We start from the raw sequence: 27677 nt of genomic DNA on the forward strand, positions 1-27677 counted from the left end.
GCTTTTGACTTCAGAGCTTGTACTGGGATGTAGCTTGCCATCTGTCCTAAACTTTTCAAGTAACTTTTTTGCCAAGACAAATGTGGATTATGGGCAACAACCTGGGACATTTCTGGTCTCAGAACAGGAAAAATAAAGGAACCCTTACATATTAATTTAAGTACTTTGTTTGTTAGCAGTGTTTGTGTTGAATGAAAAATTGATCCTTAGTTGTGTGAGAAATAGAGAAGTGATCTGCATGCCAATGGCCAAGTATAGACTTCAGAGACTTAGCAGTTTTGAAACTGATATTTATGAACATCTGCTTTTTCCCCATAAATTTTAATATAGATTTCATCCTTTGAAACCTGCAAAACTTCCAGGTGCTTCTTCACTCTTTACCTTGGGAACGTGCTTTTTAAAAAAAATGGTATTAAACGTTAGCAACAAAATGCTGTATTCAGCATGTTGAGCCTCCAAGATGTCCAATCCTGGAACACAAGCCATAATAGTCTTAATAAAGAGTGCTGAAAAGTATTTATTTCTAGTCCTAGTTTATGCCTTTCATTATTCCACAAATATTTATTTAATGCCTGCTTATGTGATAGGCATTTTTAGTGCTGAGATCATAGCAGCCAATATAACAGAGAAAATCCCTGCCTTCATTGTGTTTATGTTCCAGTGAGTATAAATGTTCTTTTAAAAGAATCCCCTTTAAATGTTCATAATACTTTCATATAGTTCATTGGAAAACTTTGCATTGGGCTTGCAAACCGATGCTGTTATTCCATTCCTGATGTTGGACTAGATTCTGGGGCTACAACTGTGAACAAAGTAGATGTCTATTCTCTCAAGGAGCTTAGAGTTTAGCATATTTCTCACCTCTGTCAAGAAATGCAGACCCGGAAATGCAGACCTGGCAAACAGGAACTTTGGAGCAGGAACTAAGGAGCCACTTGCCCATTCTCTATTTTAGATCCATCATAAACTGCACACACAGTGCCTCCATCCCTGGGCTCTTGGGCTTACTAAGCACTGTTACTCTGGGTAGAACATCTGAGTGTGTGGACCAGAGGAAAGGGAATAAAATCTCAACAGAGGACCAACACGTCAGTCAGCTGGGCACGTGTAAGGCTAGCTGGCAAAGACATTAAATCCGTCTTAGGAAAGCAAGCTTTTAAGAGTGCGGTTCTGACCACCCTGTAGCAGAGGCTACAAGTCATTTACATAATAGGAAAGCCTCAGGAGGACAGCAGAGCTATTTAATTTAGTTAGGCTAATCATATGCCATCCATTTACAGTGTAATGGAACCTCTCTCCTCTGCCTCTTAAACAGGAACACATTGGCATGATGCCACAGGGCACATAAGACAGGGATGGTCTTCTTGGTGTGTCAATTCAACTCAGCTATTGGGAGGGGGAAAATTAATTAATTTACTGATAAGGAATTTAAGACATTATTTTCCATTAAAACCGATACAGCCGTATCACGGAATATAATGCAAGATTTGCAGATGCTTTTAAGATAAAATGTAGAACTAAAACAGTGCCAGAGCCAAGGATTAAGCCCTCTCCCATATTTCCCATCAGCCCCCTGCAACGCCAACCTAACAAAAATAATTTTTTTGATATGGATATGCGATTTTCAATTTTATGCAAAGTGTAAATAAAAGACAAACTCCCCTGCAGCATTCCTTTCAACCACACGGCCACATGCCTACCCCTCCTTTTTAGAAATTCTGGAGATGCCATTAGATGCAAGAAAATGCTGGGCCACTTCAGGCCTCACCACCCACCCTGGGGCTCATGCTTACTGCCCTCTGCATTTCAGAGAACTCCCTCAGAAGGGTTTGAGGTGGCTGCTCTCATGCAGGATGGGCCCAGAGAGGTTTTCTCAATGCTCCCTCCTTGTCCTTAGCACTGAGTCTGAGCACTGGCCACCCTACTCCCATATCCCTTCTTTTAGTCCCAGAATGCTATGTAGCAGGCCGATCGGCTTATGAGTTCTTTGTGCTTTGTGTTCCTGGAACAGGATCTGGACCAGGTACAGCTCCATCTGGAAGAAGTGAGATTCTTTGATGTATTTGGCTTCAGCGAAGCAGCAGGAGCGTGGCAATGCTTCATGTGCAACAATCCTGAGAAAGCGACCGGTGAGAGACCCCTCCTGTCCACTTGCTGCTCAGAATCGCTTGTGCCCCTGGGATTCAGAGGGACCTCTGAGCCCTGCTGTTCTAGTTGGCCTTCTTCTCACATCCTAAATTGTAATAATGCACAGAGAGTTGCCTGATCACCTCTGCCTCATGCTGAGAAAAGTATCTCACCAAAGTGAGAGTGAGAGAAAGGGAAGGGGTGGAAAGGGAGAGAGACATAAATCAGAAACGAGCGAAAGAAGAAACACCTTACCTATATGTAGTTACCAAGAAAGCAGTACTGGCTGTTTTGCCCTGAAAGCATTCGTTTCAGCCCAGATCACCCTGAGGGTTAGAGAAAAACAAGCATCCTCTCAAAAGCCCCAAAGGAAGGAGACCACAATGAAGGAGTGAACGCATGCGCAAGCCCAGTCATCTTGTGATCGTCCCTCACGCTCCTGCTCCGTAACGGAGCTGTGTAAAAAGGGAGACATTTGAAGAGTGAGGAATTATTTGAGGAATACCTTCATAGCTATTACTGACCCTCTCCCTCCCTTTCTGCTGCCCAAGGAATTTGGTCAGTAACCTTGCCTAAAAATAATAATTACTGGGGCGCCTGGGTGGCTCCGTCGTTAAGCGCCTGCCTTCGGCTCAGGTCATGATCCCGGGGTCCTGGGATTGAGCCCTGCATCGGGCGCCCTGCTCCGCGGGAAGCCTGCTTCTCCCTCTCCCACTCCCCCTGCTTGTGTTCCCTCTCTCACTGTGTCTCTCTCTGTCAAATAAATAAAATATTAAAAAATAATAATATTAGTAGTAGTGAATATGAGCCACGCCCTATGCTAAACATGTCAGATATATCTCATTAACCTTTACAATGATCTTATCAGGTTGGTACTAATATTATCTCCATTTTACTGATGGGGAAACTGAGGTCCAGAACAATTTGATTAACTGAGGTCACACAGGTAATAAATTAACAACAGCAGGATTTGAACCCAATCTGACTCCAGGGCCCATGCTCTTAACCATTCCACCACTCTGCCTCCTCGTTACACTTGTCCCAATCTGACCAGTGGAATTAGGTTAACGAGTCTGTCTTCAGAAAGTTCCTCTGTCCTTGGAAATGGAATATTTCATCACTCATTTGCCTTCTGAGAGGACCCAGAGTTCTCAACATGGCCGCTGCTCAGGAAGTGCAGTTTCAACCAAGAGAACCTTGTTCAAACCGTGTTGAACACAAAGCCACTTCGTAGGCGAGCCATTCTCTAGAGAGCTGCAGATGACACCCCCTGTACCCGTTCCTTTTATTTTAGGATTTTGGGGCCTCTTAAAGATTACCCATTGTGGCAAGTCTATTGTCATGCTAACTGCCAAGAAAGTAAGGCTGAATGGAAAAAAAGTGTGTTTATTTGGCCAGGTGGAGGTGAGAGGGGCGCATGGAGAGGCACCAATTAAAGTGTCTTACCCCACGGAGAAGGTGGGGCAAAAAGAAGCTGGCAGTGAGGGACGGCAGCCTCTGAGAGGCACAGATTGCTGGCTGAAGACAGAGTGAACACCCCGATTTTAAAAAGTTACTTTGAGCAAATAAGGAATTGGGGAATTGGAAGTCTCCATTGTAAAACTTTCTAATTAAACCTTATTTCACCTATGAAAAAGACAGTGTGAAAGAAACTTTATTTGAGAGCCTGGTGAAGTAAGGCACCTATCTCAGAGCACTGAGAGACCCTTAAGAATTCTCATTTCAAGTCAGCTGAGTCCTTAGTTCAATAAACATTTCATCCTTTCTGGCCAATGGAGGCCTCAGACAAGGGCCTGGAAGTTAAAAGCACAAAGCGTTCCTTTAATATATGTTTTCTCAAATTTGCTGCCATACACTTGAAAAGAACATTTTGCAATTTACTCTTTCTTACTTATGTTTCTCACAGTTAAATATAGACTGAGAACATACAGCAATAAAGATTCAAACAAGGCCAAATATTTTATAGCAGAACATATTGAATCAAAATGCTTGGCCCTGAAAACTTCACTGTACTTAGATTTCTTTGCTCATTTCCTTCTGCTACATGAAAGGGGATGCAAGTCTGCAAGAAATCCTATTTTAAACTGTTATTGTCCCCAAAAACTCTTGATTCCCTGAAAAATTTATGGAGGTTGTTGATCTCATCTTGTTTTTATATAAGCATATGAATTATATATTTCATATAAGGGAAAGGTCTAACATAATACTGCTGACACATTATTCATGGAGACAATGTCTGCATTCATGTTCTTAAATTTTGAGTTTAAATATGATCAAGGAACAAATAGGATTAAATATTTTATTATTTGGTTACGCACAACAAGCATAGTATCTGCATCCCACGGTTCATTTATGTAATGTACGTTTGTTGCATTGGTTGAAGGTCTTCTACAGGCTGAGGCTTGGGATAAAATATGAGTAAGCTGCAATATCTCTGCTCTGAAAGGATTCATAATCCAGTTAGGGCCAGACGGCATATATGGAAAAGTCTAGCACACACCCTTGTATGTTTATAGCAGGCAATGAATACTTGCTGAGTGAGTGAATGAATGAATAATATTTGGGAATGGCAAAATCAAATATGCCTCGAATGTTAAAATAAGATGTTTCAAGACTGTGATTATGTGTTAATCAAGTCAAATATATCACTATACCACACCCAGTGCATTGTGAATCTGGTAAATGGAGATTGGTGCTTCTTTCCTCCTTGAGAGAAGTCACTATATGTAAAACAAATGGCCCACTTCCCTAACTTAGCACCTGACGTACTGTGCCTGAGTCTTGTTACCATTCTGGGTTTTAATCAGTGCTCCCATAGGATCCAGATGCCCCTCACAAGGTTTAGTCTCAGAGAGGAGGGGTTTTTAAAGAAGCAGGACTGGAGTCTAAGACAAAAGAAATTTTAAAAATGGATTTGGGTGTTTATTTTTTAAGTACTGACAAATGATACAATTTAACTGCTGTCAAGTATTCATTGTTCCAATATAAAATAAAAGATGCCGTCCAACATCTCCATAAATGAGGAATAAAACATGAGGCATTTAGAAAATTTCAATTAGACATCAGGAAAGACATCCTAAAATATAAATCCTTCTTAACAGTAGGTACCCTAAACTATGGGACTCGTTCAGAAATTGACAGCAAAGCATCCGGTTTACACAGTCACCTGAGTACATTCCCTTCTTCAGATCAAAGTCTTATCACCCACCAACATCCCTACCAATACACAGAAATTCACAGGCATTTAGTATCTAGTAGTCAGTAAAATACACTTTGAATCCAGTTAGGTACAGATGAACTCAGAGGTAAATGAATGCCAGAATAGTCTAAAGGTCCTAAAATTATTATAATTACTGTTGTTTATCATGCTAACTCTGAGCTAAACATCTTTCTCATTATTATTGACTCCATTTTACAGATGAGGAGACTGAAACACAAAGAGGTTAAGTAATTTTCCCAGGGTCACACAGCTACCAAGGGGGTAGAACCAAGATTTAATGCAGATTAATTCCTGAATCTGAAATTGCCACCTCTTGGGCAAATCCAAATTAAGGACATGGACTATTTGAAATTCTAAGACCAATTATTCCACAATGTTATAATATCTACCTCCCTGCTTATTCCATTTAAGGAAGAACAGGGGCTTTGGTAGGATCATGTATGGGAAATGATTACGTGAGGGAAATGGTTACGGTGAGAGCTATTTCCAATCTCTCCAATTGTTGATTCCGTTTCTGATAATCATTTTATAAAAGTACAGAGTAGAAGATTAGCAAATGACTGAAGTAACTCAGGAATCCTCTGAGATTTGTCTGGTGGTGTTTATTGCCAATCCCATTACTCCACATGAATGAGAGAATCGAGATTGAGCAAGCGAGTAGAACAGAACAGAACTTCCTTCTGGAAAACCAAGCAAATCCCTTTTATCAGTTGGCCTCATGTCTTGGAACTGCTAGTTCGTGTTAGCAGTAACAGTGAGTCAGCTGGACCATCCTGGAACGCATCTGGCTCTCTGTTCAGTCACATTTGTCAAAAGGAGGAGGAAGAATGAGGTCGTGACTTTCACTCTTATTTCTTCAGACACATGGGATGCCTTTGTTCTTACACCCTACAAAAAATAACTTAGAGACATCTCAGTTTTGGCACCGGGGTCCTCCTCTGTAAATCGGAGCACTCCCCCGTGTGATTGCTCTCTTAGTCACTCGTTATTTAGTTGTTGAATGTGGCTGTCAGTAGGAGTTCTCCATAGCATCTGAAAGAAAATGAAAGCATGTTTTTTTTCAGACGAACTTCTGTCAGGATTCTTTTTTAGAACTTGATTTCAAATATCTGTGCTATAAAAGCATGCTGTCCATTTTATCACATGGGCAAATACAGATGGTTTCAAAATGGTATCAAGTCAAGAAAGGCCTCTGTAAGGAGATTTTCTTCACACCCTGCTGCCTAACTGGCCCTCGTTTGCTGGACACCTTCAGTGTGGGCTGGATAACTCTCCCCTCCAGATACCAATGTGAGAACAGGCCCAATGGTCTCTGAGGACACAACCCAGAGGCTGCAAATAGTTTTGTGAGTCCATTAAATGAAACTTTTCCACTGAATTTCGTTGTTGGCTTTCACAGTACTTCGGAGGTAACAAAAAGAAAACCCCATTTTGCATTTATGTGGTGGCTAGGTTTGTCATGTGAGGCCTTCCCTCCTACTACATATGTTCGAACATTGTTTTACGTGCTCAGTGTTGTTAGAGCACCAAAAGCAGTACGGTGCTTGTGTTCATATTTATATACTGCTAGTGACTACTGAATATGCATTCCTTATGTAAGATGGAACCCCAGCGTGTTGTGCAAAGATACTTTCATTAATGACAAAATAAAGACACATATATTGACTCAGATAAATCATTATCCTGAAATCATTTTCCTTTTCCCCCCTCTTCCCATTTTCCTGTTTTATGCCTTTCTGGCATGGGCATGCCTCTCTCTTTTAAACCTTCCCATACACTCACATCTCTCTCTCACAACACACACATGCTTGCACGTGGGCACACTCACTGGTATACACAGACACACCACCACCCCTGGATAATAAATTCCTCTCCTCTGTTCTTTCTGTTCTCTGCCAACACTTCTGGGTATGTTGTTAATCATCTCCCCCACTAGACAGTGAACCAGAGGAGATTATTGTTCCTTATATGCCCTACCCAGTCAGTACCCAGCATACAGAAGTGTTCAACAAGTATTTGGCATATGGATGGACTATTGAGTAATTCGTGGATAACCTAAGGGATAGGATGACTATGGAAGATGCAGGATTTGTTTTGAAATGTAACTTTCAAACCTAATACTTTCTCAAAATTAAATAAACACTGAACTGAAACCTTAAAGGAGCAACTTTTGCAAAATAAATGTTTATAAGAAGAAATGTTGTTGTGCACAGGATTTTAACATACCCAATTTTAATATTTTACTAAAAGGTTTCAATACACACATACACATAGAGTCCATAGTAAACTTGCTAGTAACACGTGGGAAATAAACTAAGATCAGTAACCTAGTACCCTTCAGGGGTAATTTCTATTCTTTGTCTCCCATCACTTCCTAATCCTTCTGCCTTTTCATATTGGGTTACAGTCTTACCTTGAAACAGGATAAAAGTGTCTGATAGGCCTTATACTGGCAGCCAAACATTAGTCACCTCGTGGTTCTCCACAAAAAATCATTGTGCATGGAAATGTGTCCTTTTCCACTCGGAGAATCAGTTCAGTCCAGCCAATCTATGGAGGAGGAGAAGCATGCTTTCAAAAGGCAGACTAGAGTGAGTAAACCAGTCTCTTACCCCTATACAGGCTTAAGATAACATTGATTTAGCCCTCTTGTGGCCATCGCTGAAGCGCCAGCGGCCAAAATGAAGTTTAATCCCTTTGTGACCTCTGACCGGAGCAGGTACCAAAAATGGCATTTCAATGCACCTCCCACATTTGCAGGAACATCATATCTTCCCCTCTTTCCAAAGAGCTGAGACAGAAGTACAATGTTCGATCCATGCCCATCCGAAAGGATGATGAAGTGCAGGTTGTGCGAGGACACTGCAAAGGTCAGCAGATTGGCAAAGTAGTCCAGGTTTACAGGAAGAAGTACGTCATCTGCATTGAATGAGTGCAGCGAGAGAAGGCAAATGGCACAACCATCCATGTGGGCATTCACCCTAGCAAGGTGGTTATCACCACAGACTAAAACTGGACAAAGACCGCAAAAAGATCCTTGAACATAAAGCCAAATCTCGCCAAGTAGGAAAGGAAAAGGGCAAATATAAGGAAGAAACAATTGAGAAGATGCAGGAGTAAAGTAATCTTATATACAACTTGAAATAAAAACTGTTAAAATGAAAAAAAAGATAACATCGATTTAAAGAATTTTTATGTAGCTCCAAAACAAAGCACTAAATATATTTCAAAAGAACTCTAGTCATCACCTTTCAGAGTAACTCTAACTTTTTATTTACCTATATAAACATATTAGGAAAGAAATATATTTTTCAGCCACAAACTCACCTATATAAAAGACATACAGGTGCTTTTAGCAGCCACGGAGAATAAAGTCATCAAATATCTCAAGAAGGTGGTAATATTTTGCATAGGATTTCATCCTTCCCACCTTCTCGTATACATTACCCTTTCTTACCTATTCTGTTTCTTCCTCCTAACTGAATCCTCCCATTGGCTTGTTTTAACTTATTTTATTTAAACTCAATTAGTTAACATATGGTGTATTATTATTTTCAGATGTAGAGTTCAGTTATTCATCCACTGCATGTAATACCCAGTGCTCATTACATCACGTGCCCTCCTTAATGCCCATCACCCATTTACCCCATCCCCCCACCCACCTCCCCTCCAGCAACCCTCAGTTTATTTCCTAGAGTTAAGGGGTTTCTTATACTTTGCCTCCCTCTCTGATTTCGTCTTATTTTTCCCTCCCTTCCCCTATGATCCTCTGTTTTGTTTCTTAAATTCCACATATGAGTAATACTATATGATAATGGTCTTTCTCTGATTGACTTATTTTGCTTAGCATAATACAATCCAGTTCTATCCATGTCATTGTAAATGGTAAGATTTCGTTCTTTTTGATGGCTGAGTAATATTCCATTACACACACACACACACACACACACACACACACACATACATCCCTTCTTTATTCATCTGTTGATGGACATCTGGGCTCTTTCCATAGTTTGGCTATTATGGACATTGCTGCTATAAACATTGGTGTGCAGGTGGCCCTTTGAATCACAACGTTTGTGAGTAAACAGGGTATTCAGCAACTATGTTTAAATAAGTTATAAATGGCTAAAGACATATTCAGAATTGCAAGAAACCTTAAAACAAGATGGAGACCTTCAATCATTGAACTCTAGTTCTCTTGAGATAAAAAGGGGTTTTTTTATTATTATTTTTCATGATGTTCTATTACAAAGCCTTAGAGTCCACTCTGCACAATGTCTGAGGATCCTTAGGACTGGTCTCTCCTTGACTTTCACACCAACTCTGGTCCTTCAAGTCCCACCAGGCTCCCATCACATAGAATGAGTTAGTTTCTAGAAGGCATTACACAACCCCTCTCTAAGACTTAGCCTTTTTCTTATGTTTTTTGTTTCTGTTTTTGTTTTTTCAGTATACCTCTTCTCCCTTCACCTTCCTCACTGTTATTTGTTCTTCAGAATTTGGCTCTGACACATTTACTCCAGGAAGCTTTCCTGCTTCCTCTGCCCTGTTAAGAAGAGGTGGCTCTCCAGTGTGTTCCATTCTCCCTTACCTCTGGCTTTCAGTTATAGTTGACCACTAGCAATAAAGGCAGAAGATCAGAGGGAGGGAGCAGAGTGAGGTTGGATTATTTATTCCCAGCTTCCCCTCTGCTTGGTCGCTGCAGGTTGACGGTGTCCTATGCCCAAGGCCATAGCTCCTGTCAGTCAGTGTTCTCCATACAGGTTTCCCTCTGAGTCCTAACTGTTCTCTCTGCTCTCTTCTTCAGGCAGAGGCATGTTATGGCTTCCCATGGTTCCTGGCCCCAAAGTACTATGGTGCTTTTTCTACACCTTGCTCACATCTGTGTAAATAGTCCCTTTATTAACTCCCCTCAATTACCCAGCTTGAGGTGTCCTCTGCTTCCTGCTGAGATTCTCTGTGATACATAACTGATCCCATCTGGGGCCTAAGGGGGGCTTCGTGCCTGCCCTGGCTGGACCTTCACAGGCTCTAGGCTCCTGCTTAGTCCTTAAGAAAAGCAAAGTCCTTTCTAATGAGTCTTCAAAAGGACCTTCAATTAAAGTCCAATATGACCTCACCATGACAGTTTGTTACCCAATCTCTTTCCTGGATCTTACACCTGGAAAATCTTACATTGCCTTCATACCCTCAGCCCTCCACGCATGGCTTTGTCCCAGAACAACTGCTTTACGAAGTTGCTTCTAAGTTCATGGATCCTTCCAGATTCTTACACATCCCTCTTGTACCTCTGCCCTTTTCTGCCCTCTTCCTAAATACCCTTTTTGCTTCCCTAGCCCAGGCCCAGCTCCCATGTCACCTCCTCCTAGCCAGAAGTAGAATTTCCTTTCTTTGAGTGTCGTGGTGCTTGGCTTTTCCTTCTCCGGTGGCACTTGCCAAACTCCACATTGAACTGTAAAATTTGTTAAATGCTTGACCTCACCTACAAGATGATAAATCCAAGCTCCCTCTGTACCGAGCATTGTAACCTCCTCAGATCCAAACACAGTGCCTTACAGCTTATCTGTGCTCAAAAGTACATGTGGAATGGCTGGACGGTTGACAGATGAACAGAGGACTATTATTTATTGCTTTGCTCTTCCTGCCATGGGGCTCCTCATCTTTAAGGTCTTTGTCTGGTATTTCTTCACTCTTATTCACCAACTTCATGCTGAGTAAGATTAATATCTTCAAAATTTATTTTCTAGCAACATAAATATCTTCAGCACTTGGTGCACAAAAGAAATACAATTAATGTATAAACATTTGTATTGACACTCAGAAAGACCTTTAATTTGGTAAACACAGTAACAGTTTGGGCTCCAATTGCTTGACAGAATTCAGTTTAATACTCCATAGCTTTTCAGCCAACTGACAATTAAAGAGAAGAACAGATCCAGGTTGGTAGAGAATGTCTTAGCCAAATTGTGGCACTTTAAATGAACTAATGCATTAATTGGTAAATGAGAAAATACTTATCTTGCTTGTGTTATGTGCTAACAAGATAGTTTCAGACGCGTGATCATTCTCTCAGTCTCATTCCACGTGTTATTTTTCAAATAGATTATGATCATACCTAGAAAGAATTAGTTCCCTGTTTTGATCATGAAGACAGTGTTATCATGCGAATTATTGCTTACAAGGATATGATATGGGCAATAGACCTTTTAAAATGAAACATGGCCTCTCATGCATATGCTAGATATAATTGCAAAAAAAATTAAGAAATGGGATAGTAAGTGGAAAAATTTTAAGTCTCTTTATTTTTTGCCTTTGAAACTATTTTTAAATTAATCCTACAGCTACAAATAGCCTGGCTTTTACAAAATTATCTGAAGCTGACTGATGCCTAAATTGGGTCCTCACATGCAGCTACTTTGCATGTGAGGAAATGCTAACATTTCCTTCCTCCAACCCTTTCCATGGACTTTTTCCCTGGCATAATTTTGGCTGAGCTATACAGTGATAGCCTCTGCTTAGCAGCATTTCTCAACAGTCCTTCAACTTTTATGCTCCAGTAAGCCTGTCATTTTGTCTTGAGTCTTTCATGGTCATTATGGTCATATGGTCATTATGTAAGTCTATGGGTATGATATCCTATCCACTCTGTGTCTCAAGCAATTCCTTCAGCTATTTTGCCAAGTTCTCCTTGCAAACTTTTGTCACATACTCTTCAAGTACAACATTTGTAAAATCTTTTTTTTTTTTTAAGAGAGAGAGCAAGTGAGCATGTGGGCAAGTGGGGGAGGGGCAGAGGGAAAGGGAGAGAGAGAATCTTAAGCAGGCTCCATGCTCAGTGCTTGGAACCCAATGTGGGGCTGGATCTCACGACCCTGAGATCATGACCTGAGCTGAAATCAGGTCGGATGCTTAATCAACTGAGCCACCCAGGCACCCAAGTGCAACATTTGGATCTGCCTTGAGGAGAAATACTTGAAGCTAATTCCTTATGTCAGATCCAGAAGGATCCATGGGCTTAAATATTACCTAAATCAACTATGATTTCTAATCAGCTCAGGTATCATGACTATTTCAAATGCCTCTTTGAGTAAATATAGAAGATTGAGACTAGAAAAATGTACTGTTATGAAGCCATTACATTAAATCATCTTACCATTAAAACCATGGCGAGAAAGCAATGTGATTACAAACCATGAAGTCTAATAAAAGCAGAGGATGGAGGGGGCCATAGTGCTTACTTACCTAGTATCTTCACATAAGTTTCTTAATTTTGACTTTTGATCTCATCATCTTTGTAAAGCAGGTGGGATCTTGCTGATCAGAAAACTATAGTTAAAAGGACTCAAATCTAACTCTTCTGAATTCTTATTAAAAAAATCCTTGACCATCATAATTAGATTAGCAATTTTTTCTCATTTGAAAGCATAGGAAATGGATGTTTTAGGAAAGATTTTAATGTAAGTCTCAGCCTGGGTCTTTCATTGTTTGTTTGTTTAGAGTTTGTTTTCTTTTTATCTTGGGATCTCCCTTTGGACCTTCTGTTCCTCCTCTCAGACAGACTGCTGCTCCCTTCGTGACTCAAGAGCACACTGTTAGTAAACACTGAACCCATGGTCCGGGCCAACAGTGTGAGGCTATTCTGGCTCTCTAGGACATACAGCCCAGGAAAGACAGAGCATCTGTCCTAAGTGTTTTATCCGAGGTAACTGCGGAGTGTAGAGGCCGCACAAAGTAAGTGAGCATCATGTTTATGAGACAATTAAATTTGCAAAGAGCTTTACAGTCTTTAATACTCTAAATCAGATGATTCCTAAGTAAAGCAAAGCAAAACACTGAAATCATTTTATTTTCTTTTTTTAAAAAGATTTTATTTATTTATTTGAGAGAGAGAGCACAAGTGAGAGGCAGAGGGAGAAGTAGACTCCCCGCTGAGCAGGGAGCCCGATGCAGGACTCGATCCCAGGACCCTGAGATCATGACCTGAGCCTAAGGCAGACACTTAACTGACTGAGCCACCCAGGCGCCTCTGAAATCATTTTCTTGAAATTGATAGTCAATACTTCTTGAGTTCCTGGTTTCCCTATGCTCTGCTGGGCATGATACTAGCTGCCATGAAGCTTCTCCAAAGATGGGAGACATTTCTCAACACTAAAGTCTCAGATCAAAGATACCTTCAAATGTCCAAGCTCTTTCCTGACCACCTATGTGAGTGTGCACCAACCCCCAGGTCACTCCCTACTTCATTGTCATCATAGTCCTGTCACTATCTAATAATATATTTGATAGTATTTTCAGTTTTTAGCTTTAATTTGGGGTTGACAATAGAATATTCAATTGAATAGACATCAAATGGGGGTACGGGGGAGGCCAAAGTAGCCTTAGTAAAATTTTGTTTATGAAAACTATACATTTCACTGGAGGGCACATTCTGCGTGGAGCACTGGGTGTTATGCACAAACAATGACTCATGGAACAGTACACCAAAAACTAATGATGTACTGTATGGTGATTAACATAACATAATAAAATGAAATTAAATTAAAAAAAAGAAAACTATACATTTCATCATTCTTAGCCCGAAAATGCTGTCAAGGTGGACAAATACTCCTTGTCTAAAGTAGTTTTTTTACCTATATTAGAAAAGAGAAGTGGTAGGATGGGAAGAACAGGTTGTGTTTATATGGTCAAACAGGCGCTGTCTAAATTTCTAAATGATGGAACACATTTCATTACTTCCAAAGTGCTGTGAAAATTGAACGTAATATATGTAAGTAAATATTGTCATAATCCCCAGAAATCAGATGCTTACCTATGAATTTGGAGAGTAAATCTTAGGTAGTTGACAAAATGAATGAAATTCTTTAGTTCAACATTATAACTTCTGACTTTTGACATTGTAACACATCTTCTAATTCTATGATTCTGTGTGATCATACACACTTTACTTCACTGTAAAATTAAACTTTTCACTCAAAAAATACTTACAGATTCCCTGTATTTGCCAGGCACCATATTAGTTGCCTGGTGATACATCGGTGAACAAAGCAAAGGCCCTCATGGAGCTTTCAGTTCAATGGGAAAGACAGACATGAATTAGATAAACACCAATAACTATCTACTAATGATGCTTGATGTAAAAGAAACATGCCAGATGCTATGAGAACATATGGCAGATGAAGCCACTCTGGTCTGAGTTTGGGGAAGTTCTCCCAAAAGAAGCAACATTTGAGTTGACTCGTGGAATGATTAGTTGTTGATTGGGCAGAGATGGGCATATGCAGAATGGAGAGGGAGTATGTGCGTTCCAGAGTGGAAATAAGCATGTCCAAAAGAGTTGGGCTTGTCTTTGCAATGTTGTGTCTTCAGGAAAAATACATCTTTGGGGGGACTGCTTTGACTTTTGCTGCCAAATAGTTAAATATACTTTGTTTGTGATTAGCTATAAAGCTGTGCTTCTAGGCAGTTCATCTGTACAGACTATCCTGAAACAAAAGAGTTAAGAAGCACAGAAAGCTGGATATCTGGATACGCCTTAAAAACTGCTAACCAGATCCTCTTTTTGTGAACTATATTCCTTTTGAAAATCTCAGTGAGGGCTTTCAACAGGTTCCCGTTATCATATCTAAATTGTGCATTCCTTTAGGGACAAAGGGGGAAAGGTTAACCAAATTCATAATTTATTAGCACACTTTCCAAATATGCCTACTGGGTTCTCATTCATTGTACAATTCTGACTTTTGATCGCTTGCCAGATAAATAATGTGGAAATAAATGGTTTGATCATTCTCTTACCTTCAACAGTTGTAAATCAAGATGGCCAGCCTCTCATAGAAGGAAAACTTAAAGAGAAGCAAGTCAGATGGAAGTTCATCAAAAGGTGGAAAACTCGTTATTTTACGCTGGCTGGAAATCAACTTCTGTTTCAAAAAGGAAAGTCAGTAAGTTTCCCCCTTGTCTTTTACACTTGTATTTTTAAGGTCTTGATCTACATCAACCAGGTAGGCATTTTGTCCTGAGTTAAAAGGCCAATAATTTGTCCTTTTCCATTAATAATTTCAGTGTCATTTTTTTTTGCATATGTCCCTTGGACTGTCTATTCTGTTCAGTCCTATGTTAGTTGGTTTACTGTCTCTCTTCGGTTTATTACGGGAGATCTTTTTTAAAGTTGACTTAAGTTTAGAAGATGAACTGCCAAAGGACTACCCAGTGAGCTTGATTTGAACCGTGTGCCTTTTGTTCCCTTATAGATCACCTACATAAATTAATAGCTTATGATATTGACCCTGACTTCCTTTATAACTAAAGGTTATATTTAGGGACCCAGGGAAGAGAGACAGCAGGCTGGGAGAAAGAAACAAAGCTGATTTATTTTAAGTACTTTTTATAGTCAACTAAGTTCAGTGCTGGTTAGGGAAAACCATTATCATCTTGCAGTCATTTAATACTCAGTTAAATAGAACAGAATTCTAAGAGAATTAATAAATATTCATTTAATGTAATTTTCAATCTGAACTAGGATGCTCAGTAAATATCTGTACTCTGAAATTTCAGTGAGAAACTTCTGAAATAGCATTTTATTCCAATCAGCAATGCAAAGTTATTCCTTTCTTCTCAAGTCAGTTTTATTTATCATTAAATTCTATTCATTCAGGATCAGGGAGAAAGAAATCTTGACCTACCTCTTGGATATTTTGAATATAATAATAATAGCTTATCACATGCCTCCCTGGATTGCCTTAAAGAATCCTCAAAACAGTCCTTTGAGGTCAGCACTATTGTTCTTGTCATGTTACATATGGGTAAATCTGGGGTGCCTTTCCCTCCCTCTCTCCCTCCCTGCCAGCGGATGGAAGCATATTCCTCTGGGCTGGGTGATCTTGGTGGCCTTCTGCACAGTGCACAGGCCCTGAGAGCTGGTGTCTTTCCCAGGATGGGCAGGCACCAGGTTAGGTCTGACAGAAAGAAAGCCTTGTGGAATCTGACTTGAGTGGGAAGTGGGGGCACTTTTGGTCTTTATCTTGCCTGCCAGGCAAGCCAGGAAGAGCAAGACCCTGGCCTTTGGATTTCTGTCTTGTCCCACTCTTACAGGTATTATTTGAGTCCCAGAATCAGAGTGATGGGGAAATATGTGCATATGTACACATGGTCATCCATCCACTCCTGTGGAAAGATGCCCAGAGAACACGCATACAACACCCTGCTGATGCCTTTACACCCACTGTGCCCCACTCATGGACTTTGGGACCCAGGGTCTGTCAGTCATCACCAGGAGTTGGCCTTGGTCCTAATCAAAGATATCTGGGAAATACAAAGGAACTAAAGGTTCTGACAAGTCCTGCAGGAAAGAGCCCACTTAATTTTGTTTAACTACTATATCTCAAACTTGTTCCACCATATGGTACTTTTACATCATGCAACATCAGACCCTCTCCACTCCCTTCCCCTTGTGAGAGAGAGAGAGAGACAGAGACAGAGAGACAGAGACTTTGATTGGCTTGACCAAAGATAGAGCCAGTAAGGTTAAAAGGGATAAAACTGGAGTTGGGCACAGGCAGTGTGACATCAAAGCTTGTTGTTAAGTGAGTGTACTGTCCTGCTTCCCATGAACACTTAAAATACAGAGCCAGTGGCAAACCAAACTGTGTTTGAATGAATTAACGAAAGATTTTAAATTATTTAAAAATCACAAGTCACTAAGAACATATGCACTATGTCTTTAGAGTACTCATTATAAAATTTATTTGAACTTTTTACTCAACAGGAATAAAGTATGGTATATCCGAATTATGACAAATTTTGATGAACGCTTTTTTAATTAATAAAACATCATGTTAACTTTTTGAATGAAAAAAAAGCCCTAAGCTCATGCTACTTTCTTCATCTGCATGTATTATGAAATATACAGATGGACTTTTCTGTGGCTGAAGATCTTTTTGAGAGGGAAGCATAATGGTGTACTCAATTCAGACAGTTATTGGAGGTTTAAAGAAACTTTCCTTAGCATAGCTCCACACTGAAGTATTTTTAAAGTGTTTAAAATGACCATCCGAATTTCCTGTTTTTATTAAAGAAATCAGAAGTTAAGATGCAATGATTTCTCGGATCCCTTGAGACAGAGCGGAGTTAGTGCATAGGAATATTTTTCCTGAACTCAAATAATGACCTTTATACTTCTTGATTTTAATAAAGCTTAGAGTAAGCTATTTTATAATTGGCTAACTTGTTTGATATCTTTATAGGGAAATAATGGTTTCACATTTCAGAAATCTGACAGAACATGTGGCTCAAATATTGAGAAATAATATAATATACTATAAGGATCACAGCAAATTCCCTCTCATCCCCAGGGACACAGTAACCTAGCAGGGGTCACCAGTCCAGCTGAAGCTTCAGCCCCTTTCTTGTAAATGAGAAAAATGTGCATTTTTAATAAGGACTGAAAGACTATAGTGTTATTTTTTTACTTTCACATTTGTAAGGTTTTGATCTCTACCAACCAGCTAGGCAATGGTGCCCTTTGACTTCCTGTCCACTTCTCTTGGGTAATTCACTGTCCCTCTTTAGAGAACTATGCTAACTTTTTGTTTTCTTGATCAGTTCCTCCATGTATCAATTTCTGTTCTATAGGCTAATTCAAAGAAATACAATCTTATTACCGTCAGATATTTACCATAAACCAAATTAAGCTAGCAAATTATTATCTAGTGCAGGTATCTTCAAACTTTATTCTGTCTATTCCCTAAAAGAATTTTGAAAATCAGTGTAATACCTTGCAGCATTTTAAGTTTATCATAAGTTTAAACAGTCCGCAAACTGTAATTTCTGTTGAATTGAAAATATTATCATTTTAAAATAAAAAGTTCACACCTCTCCTTTAAGTATAACCATTGGAATAAGATACCGTAGCAATTTGACACCTAACACCATCCATTAAAGAAATACATAAATTAGTTCATCTTTATTTTTTTTACTATGTTGTTAGCCAGCACATAGTACTTCATTAGTTTTTGATGTAGTGTTCAGTGATTCATTAGCTGCATATAACACCCAGTGCCTATCACAACACATGCCCTACTTAATACCCATCACAATGTTTACATGGTATCATTTTTCTTTGAAATCATATTGTTTTCTACCAGTCCCACAGCATTTTATCCTGGTCACCCAATCATTTTTTTACTGCAATAAAACTATGTATATAAATTGAAATTTAATTATTTTAATATTTTGTGACTATCAGTCTCTAAATGTTAGATATTTTATTACTATATTTTTAAAATTATGTCATTTATGAAAAGTCATAAGTATAACACCAAATGTAATAAATAGTTACTAAACACTAAAAAGTGAAATGCTATTGGAAATGCATCTCTTAATGAAATAGCTGAGGAGTGACTGTGTTGCTTTGTTTGAAGGACACGTCCCTCGCATCAGTATTTTGAGTTGTTTTTTTCATTTGTTTGATCCTCCTGAGATTTTTTCCAAGTTGGATGATACACCATGGTAACTTTGGGATGAGTGAAAAGGGTGCCTTTCCATTGCAGAGTGAAAGAAGGGTGGGTTGTGTAGGGGAGATGGAAAAGGAGAGTTGGCAAGATCCTCAAGCACAGGCACATCCTCCAATAGACAAAAGAATTCAGGGATGTTAAAGAAATTGCTGTAAAGAAGTATTTGATCTTTTGAAACTATTCATACTAGCCCATTGGAATGACCCTCATGTTGCATTGGTGATCTGTAAGCCTCTGTTTTGATGCCAGAAAAATGTAAATCATTAAGTATTCTTTCACTTAATGTTTGTAGACAAATCATACTTCCAAAGCTCCGGTGTGTTTCAAAAACAGTTTGATCTGCTTAAACATTAGGACCCTGTTTATTCAATTAATACACCCCTCTCAGAGATAACACGAAGGAAAATTCAATTTCATGCTTCCCAAATTATTTCAGATCCTGAGTTAATAGTACTTCAATTGTACTATTGCATTTTGCTCTATTGATACAGTGTTAATATCAATCAAACATGACATAAAATCAAAGAAATATGAATTAAACATTTTCCCAAATCCCACCTAATAATAATTTCTTATAAATTGGCCATCTTGTGCCAAGTTAATACACTGTAACATAGGGCTAATTGCTCACTCCCTCCATTGTTCTAATGAATGACTCACTGAGGCCTTAGCATTCAAAATAACAAAAGTTATGAACCATATGCAGTGAAAGGATTCTGATCCTCTTGGAAAATTCTCCAGTTGCCAGAGATCTTTTCATGCTCTCTCCATGCTCAGCTCATGTTCTCTCCTTCCCATATGCATTTCAGAAAGATGATCCTGATGACTCCCCAATAGAACTCAGCAAAGTACAGAGTGTGAAAGTTGTGGCCAGAAAACGCAGGGACCGCTCCCTCCCTCGAGCTTTTGAAATCTTCACAGACAATAAAACCTATGTTTTCAAGGCCAAGGATGAGAAGAATGCAGAAGAGTGGCTCCAGTGCATCAATGTGGCAGTTGCCCAAGCAAAAGAGAGGGAAAGTAGAGAAGTAACCACATATCTGTAGGGATTTGCAAGCCGACCTCACACTGACTGTATACAATGGGCATTGCATTATCATTGCCAATGTCAAGAAAAAGAGATAAATTCACCAAGTCATGTTGTGTTTTTCTAAATACCAGTGGAACTGTTTTCTCTAAGAAGCAGGACCTAAAAGTGGCAGGATTTTTATGCATTTCATATTCTAATGGCGCCTGCATTAACTCCAGAACATCTGTGTGATGCATACAGGAAAAGGAGCTACAGATGGTACGGGGCAGAAAGGGGAGAGTGAGCGATCTAGGAACCTCTGTAGATATGCCATTGTACGTTGTAAGAACACAACTTTACAAGATACCTGAAATACCTATCCTGAGGAAAGATTAAGCACTTCTGATGAAAACCACAGTCTGCCGAAAGTATTAGAAGAAAAAAAAAAAAAGCCCTATCGGGAAAAGTCAAAATTATTGACCCTGAGGGAAAACATATAACTAACTTATATAGACATACAACTGTCTTCTTTCTCTCCAATGCAAATGAGGCAAACACATGGTAAAATGGTCCTCAAGTGAAGATAGTTATATAATTAAATGTCTGTCTTTCAGAACAACTTATCTGATTATTCCATTTAGGTTCATATAATATGATCTAAAGTGTAGGTTCTTGGATATATCTCCTGCCCAAGGCAGTAAGTGTAAGCTAGGATAGACATTGAAACCATTTTCACCATCTTCAAAATATGGGTCATTTCCATTAAACTTTGAGATGTTAAAGTTCTATACCTTTCTTCTTTATATTCAATCTTTCAATATCTCAAAATTACATTTAATGGATTTTCCCATAACTCATATTTAAAAAAAATTAAGCTGTGGCAGGCAGAATTACAGAATGATTCCCAATGGCCTACACCCTGACCCTCCCCTTGAGTGTGGTGGGACTTATAATTTGCTTCTAACTAATAGAATATGGCAGAAAGAATAGGATAGTGTCTCCCATGATTATGTTACATTACATGGCAAAGGTAAAGAGATTTCTGGTTCTTAATCAGGTGACTTTGAGCAAGTCAAAAGGATATGACCCTGGGTGGGCCTGACCTCATCAGACAAGCCCTTTAAAAAAGAGTGAAAAAGTCAGAGACTCTCTCTTCCACTGGCCTTGAATAAGCAAGCTGCCACGAGTTCTACAGCTTCAAGGGAATGAATTTTGCCAACAACCAGTGAGCTTGGAAGAGGATCCCAGCCCCAGCCAACACCTTGATTGCACCTTTGTGAAACCCTGGGCAGAGGACCCAGCTAAGCTGTGCTTGGACGTCTGACCTAGGGGAACGTTGAGATAATAAATACGTGCTGTTTAAAGCCGCCACGTGTGAAAATTTGTTTCGTAGCAATAGATAATACAAACACTAACTTGGTATACATATAAAGGGTCATTATTTTCTTTAAAATTTATTGACCATATAGTCTAGTATAGAAAACTGGAAAAAAATCTAAGTAGTCAGTATTCTTTTTTTTTAAGATTTTATTTATTTATTTGACAGAGAGCGAGACCCCAAGAGAGGGGGAGTGGGAGGGAGAGAAGCAGGCTTCCCACTGAGCAGGGAGCCCAATGTGGGGCTTGATCCAGAACCCTGAGATCATGACCTGAGCCGAAGGCAGATGCTTAATGACTGAGCCACCCAGGAGCCCCAGTAGTCAATATTCTTAATTCTACCTTGACTCTACTGCCAACTCACTAGGATAGGAAATATATAAGAGGCCAAGTTTGAGGAGAGAAACAATTGAATTTTAACATGTAAACTTTGAGGGTATTATGGGTCACAAAATTTATTACAAGTTGGAAACAGTTCTGAAGATCAAGATTTTGCCTCACTGGATATATAGATGGTCACTAAAGATATGGAACTAGCTGAAGTTACTCAGGGAGAAGAAGACAAAAGAACAAATAAGGGCTTCCTTGGGATACCCAACATTTAAACAATGGGCCGCTGGATTGGCTAGTCAGTGTTCAGAGATGTTATAGACCAGGGGAAACAATGTCACAAACACCAAAAATAAGGTTTAGGAAGAAGGGAGAGATGAACAACGTAAAACCCTGGAGTAATCACTTAAGATAAAGAGTGACTTTTGCAGTTAGGAAGCAATTTGTATCATTGGTAGGAACAATTTCATCAGAATGTTGAAGTAAAAGTCAAATTTCAGTGGGTTGAAGAATCAACAGGAGGTTAGGAGTTTAAAGCAATAATTGGACAATATTTTCAAAAAACTGGGGCTAAGACACAGAAAGTGTTTTGTTGTTTGTTTTAAAGATGTATTAGACTTAAGGGGGAAGAATCTAACATACAGAAAGAAAGAAGAAAAATAACTTTGCTTGAGCACAGTTTCTAGAAGTGATGGAAAAGGATTAAAATTCATGCCATAGCAATTTATGGAACAGCACAGCAAGTAACAGGTCCCATGTTTGGCCTGGAGATACAAAAATAAAAGATCCAGCTCCTTCCCTAAAAGAGTTTAGAGGGTAGTGGAGGAGACAATCATGTGAAACAAAAATTGAAATGCTAAGAGGCAAGTGCCTGCATAGAGGTTTGCCCAGGGGCCTGTGGAAATGCAGGAGAAGGCACCACTGTCATTAACTTGGAACTCAAAGCATGGCCTCCCTCACTGTTTCTCAGAGCTGTTAGAGAAGGGACTTGTCCTAAAGAACTAAGTAAGACGGTCGTGGGCAGATGAGAAGATGGCCAGTCGAGGGAACCATGCTGCAAAAGCACAGGCAGGAAAGGGAACAAAACCTGGTCCATTTGCAAAACAGCAAGTCCTTCTGTAGGATTGGAACATAAAGGGGCTGTTGAGGAATGGTGCAGAATGATGCCGGAGAGGTTTACGGGGCCACAGTATAAAGGGCTTGGTTCTATGCTAAGGATCTTGAACTTTTTTCTTAAGATGTTGAAGCACCTTTAAAGGTTTTAAGATTTGCATTTAGAGAAATAATTTTGATAGTGGTATAGAGAATGGATTGTATGGATATAAAAAATCATATCAGGGAGATCATTTGGGAGGTTCTTGGAAGTAGTGAGGTCTACTAGTAGCAGAGGAGATAGAGGGGAATGGAAATGCAGGAAAAACATTGAATTACTAAAACAGATTGGACACTGGTGGATTGGATGGAGCCTAGGTATAGGAATGCGAAGGAGAGTGTCTCTGATGATCCCTGGGTGCTTTCTTGGGAAGCTTGATGCATGATGGTAGCATTTACTGAGAGAAAATTCTAAAGCAACAGTTTAAGAGGTGAGCCAAACGGTAAATTCAATTTCAGTGTATACATTTAGAGTGTAGATTGGTGATTCATTTTGGACTAGAGAGACATCTCCTCCTATGAAGTCAGGCAGGAAAAGGCAAGAATAGGTACAGTTGTAAATGAGTCTTTAAATATTGTTTTGAAATCTAGCAGCCCATTCTTAAGAGGCACTTGAGTAACCCTAGCTGTTAATTAGAAAAAACTGGTAACAGACAAATAGAATATTAAATGACACTGCATTAGTTATTAATCATTTAAATGCCAACAATGTGCTGAAATCTTTCATAGCAGAGAGATTACAGTAAAACTCAACCTGGTTGTATACCAGTTCTGTTTTCACTGAATGCTTGTCCTAAGAAAGAAGAGAATGGCCCTACTAGCTCAATTTGAAAGAAATGAATTATTTTTGTTACTTGTTACAAAGTCCTTGTGATTTAATTAACTGGATGTGTCTAGTTTAGAATGCCACTCTCAGAGCCTTTGAACCAAATCTAAAAAGAAATAAATGTATGAAGTGTGAATATGACTTTTCTGGTTTCATTCCCTGAGGTAGTAGTCATTCCAAATGCAAGCAAATTCTCCTGGGTTTAGAATCACACAAGAATCTCAGACTCATCAGCTACCCCCTGACGTTTCTGGCACTTCCATCCCTGTTGCCAGCTAGCTTACCACAGACCGGCCTTTTCCAAGAGGACTGTAGTTCCTGATCCTGATCTAAGAAGAAACCACTTTTCTAAACATGTTTAAACCTTTAAAAATGTTGGGATGAATACAATTATAATCATGGTTAGAAATTCAAGTGGTTTTCATTTTTATTTTGTTTTGGTTCTTTTTTCCCCTCTCAGAGAGCCATGGAAACAAACGTTTATATGTGAGACTCTCATCTGGTTATTTCTTGAGAACCTGGAGTTTGGTAAAAATAAATGTTCAGTACTTCTCTAACAGGAGTTTTCTGGAAAATCCTTGGCTGTTGATATTGAGAGATATATATTGGGTTATCTTCAATCCACCTACTTTCTGTCAGCACTTTTGGGCCTATTATTGTAACTTTATTCTCAGGCATAAATAAAGAGCACCCAGTTGAAAAACTACCTTTGAGAGATTTATCTTTAAATTTAAAGGTAAATTTACATTTACAAATTGCCTTTAGGAAACCATTGCAAGATGAGGTAAGAGAAGATGTGAGAGGATTTCATGGTACATTGCAGAAAACTCCACACCAGAAGTACCCTAGTCAAGATTTTAAATCCTAGCCTTAAAAGCCCAAGCCAGGATTCCCAGTCCCAAAATCTAAGTTTTTAGATGAAAAACCAAGAAAAACCCAAAATGTCATCTTGTTCCAGAATAGCTCAAGTGTATAGGCTTCTTGAGACCATTCTTCCCCAAAGGTACTTCTGAAGGACAGAGGAGCTGGAAAATTGGGATGATTTCTACCACGGCAGTGAAGGTTAGAGAAGGTGGCACAGGGTCTGGTCATGAGCACATGAGGATTCAAGTCCTAGCTCTACCAAAACTAGATGAGCAACCTGAGTAAATGACTCATCTTTTATCTCTAAGTTGGGGATAATGATGTTGATGGAGCAGAATTGGTGTGAGGCTTAAATGTCAAGTAAAAGCATCCAGCAGAGAATCTTTAATTGAATAGGTACTTGATGGCACACCATTTCTTACACAACACCAAAGGAGGGAAAAATCCTACAAATGAAATTATGATGCCATGTCTTAATAATAGTCTAATCAGTGGTGTTTTACTTCCAAATGTCTTTTATCTATTCTGAGAGTTTGGGCAGTTTCTTCTGACTTTGGGTACCTTGAGTGATGTGTGATAGGTAATTCTTTTGTATCTATTTCAGCAACAAAATGAAACCCAGCCTTCTCTACATGTTGGTATCTTCCTTCATTAGGTAAAACATTCAGTGGCTGCTTTGCAAGACATATGGACCTTCAGTCACTCCTCCAGTGATGGCTCTTTTGTTCCCAAATGTCACATTTCATCCCACTCTTTCTTTGCTTCTCTGTGTACATGGTAACTTTTTGTCTCAAAGTCCAATCATACTATAGTTTTTAAGACATACTAAAGAGCAATTAACACATATAGTGTCGACCATACAGGTAACTCAGTTGAAGTGACAACATGAAGAACTGGGACCCGGTTTGAGTGACACTTGTTCACAGTCATTCTTAGTGAATGACAACTGCCAAACACCACTGATTATAAGACAACTCCCAGTTTCAGAACTGAAAATATGGGAGGAAAAAAAATGTAAGTAAATGAGCAAAAGTAAGTATTAATTTAGGAGTTCTACATGGATTTGTTTTATAGTAATCAAAACTGTATGCAAAAGTTTTTGTGAGCAATACAGCATATTGCATATGTAAGAAATTTTATAAAAAATCTTTTAAAATGGTTAAAATGTGCCCAATGCATCCATTCTCAAAGGTATGGGACCAACCATTTCTGTGAATGCTTACCTTCTGTATTACCAGGATTCTCCAGAGAAATAGAACCAACAGGATATATAAAGATAGATACGTAAGAGGAGATTTATTATAGGAATTGTCTTGTGTGGTTACAGAGGGTGAGAAGTCCACAATCAGCCATCTGCAAGCTGGTGACCCAGGAAAGCCAGTGGTGTAATTCAGTCCAAGTTGAAAGGCCTGGTACCTGAAAGGGAGGTACTGGTGTTAGTCCTAGAGTCTGAAATCCCAAGAACCAGGAGGTCTGATGTCCAAAGGCAGAAGAAGATGGACATCCCAGCTCAAGAAGAGAGAAAGAATCCATGATGCCCACCCACATTGGTAAGGCTGGATCTCTTTACTCAGTCTAATGATTCAAAATGCTAATCTCTTCCAGAAATATCCTCACAGACACACCCAGAAATAATATTTTATCAGCTATCTGGGCATCCCTGGGGCCAGTCAAGTTGACACATAAAATTAACCATCACACACTCTCTTTTGATGGAAATAAAGATTGCTAATATCCACACACAAGCCATGTTCCCGATGCCTCTATTTCTGCCTTCCTGTGTTCTCCTTTATCCAGATTCTCTTTTTTGGCAGGGAAGCTAATAGGAAATGGGCCAAGGTGGCAGGAGTGAGGGTAGGGGGCACTGGTATGTCTTTTAACCATTGTCACAGATTGGAGAGCCTGGAGGTGAAATTAGGATGGTGTCTAAGGAGGAATTCCAGACCAAGCAGGAGGAGCATTTCCAGAAGAGGCCCTCAAGGTCAACCATACCAGAGACAAAATGAGGGAGGCAGGGCCTCGAGCCAGGTTGGAAGCTGGGGAACCAGGGAAGAGCAGAGGGAGGCTCACGGCAGAGCAGATGGAACTGAGGATGTCTGTAGGACCTTTAAGGGAGCACGCTAATTCCCAGGGCTGGCTATTCTCAGGTACTTGCCCAGGCGAGAGGAGTTTTATTCAATGTGCTTTGATGAGACATTTCTCTACCTCCCCGTGTGTGTTTTTCAATTACCAGATTATGTAAGGCCCTATAGCCATGTATTTGACAGAACAGACGACCAGCTCCCCCAGAGGCCTTAGGGAGCCTGGGTCCCACCATGAGACTCCAGCCTTGCAGAGCACTTTCCATATGGACATTCTTCTCATTCTATACCCCCAACCCAGTACATATTGAACTTGTCTACTTCAAAGAAAAATTTTCTGAGGGTATGGGGAGGGGGAGCTGGAAATCCTGAAACTTTCTTGCACATTTTTCTGTAAGATGATAATCGGACACATTGTGTTTACATGGTTCCCTATGACTTTGTGGGCAAACCTTTTTAAAAGCTTGCATCCAATAGAAAGAAAATGCCTTTCCTCTTTCAATCAATAAAATGATTAGAATTCACTTTGGTACTGAGAACCTGGAAGAGTTATAAAGAAGTCAAATAATGTAAAAATAGAAAGTACTCATACAAGTGACAGACTCTTTTGTTCATTGGAATAACAGTGCTCCTCAAGATCTCGCTGGAAATTAAGGAATAGGGGGTGGTAATAACAGTGACTTCTAATTTTTCCTTTTTGAATTCCTCTCTGCCTTGTTTTATTCTTTGACTACCAGTCCACTCACATCAGTGATGTCCATAGTACACATTGATACACATATACACACGCATATTCTTTTACGCTGGTGTGATGACAATAACACAATTGTTTTCACACATGCGTTATAGAAATCAATCTTATTATTTCATTATCTCAAATTTCTCTCTCTCTGTCTGTCTAGGCTGGGATTTCATGTAATCAGAAGACTTTTATGTGTGTTCCATTGTTTTCCGGACAGAGATTCACTTCTACAAACCAGATTTCCTCTGGGAGTATTCTGTTCCCTTTTAATTCTGAACTATTGTAATATGGAGGAAATGGTCTAAATGCTCTTTCTCTTGAGAGAGAAAAACAATGGTCCTGTTTGCCAAACTAACCTATAAACCCAAAAATCAGAATGGAGCCCATCTTTTTAATTTAACCAAAACCACAGTTTGGAAATGTCTATTTAAAAAAATT

At 39.4% G+C, this 27677-nt stretch overlaps 1 protein-coding gene and 1 pseudogene across 1 annotated transcript in view; both read left to right on the top strand.

Moving 5' to 3' along the window:
* Window positions 1-21218, top strand: part of VEPH1 (ventricular zone expressed PH domain containing 1) — a 221148-nt gene extending 199930 nt beyond the window's left edge. Inside the window, exons 11-13 of the mRNA XM_028103177.2 lie at window positions 2012-2129; window positions 15152-15288; window positions 19668-21218. Of these exons, the coding sequence (XP_027958978.1) occupies window positions 2012-2129; window positions 15152-15288; window positions 19668-19904 (492 nt within the window). The 3' untranslated portion in view covers window positions 19905-21218. The remainder of the gene's footprint in view (window positions 1-2011; window positions 2130-15151; window positions 15289-19667) is intronic.
* On the top strand, window positions 7999-8472 carry LOC114209141 (large ribosomal subunit protein uL24 pseudogene; annotated as a pseudogene).
* Window positions 21219-27677: the final 6459 nt, after the last annotated feature.

The sequence above is a fragment of the Eumetopias jubatus genome, unplaced genomic scaffold, assembly GCF_037043125.1.
Source record: "Eumetopias jubatus isolate StellerSeaLion01/CBP00866 unplaced genomic scaffold, mEumJub1_p1.0 scaffold_1, whole genome shotgun sequence".
NCBI lineage: Eukaryota > Metazoa > Chordata > Mammalia > Carnivora > Otariidae > Eumetopias > Eumetopias jubatus.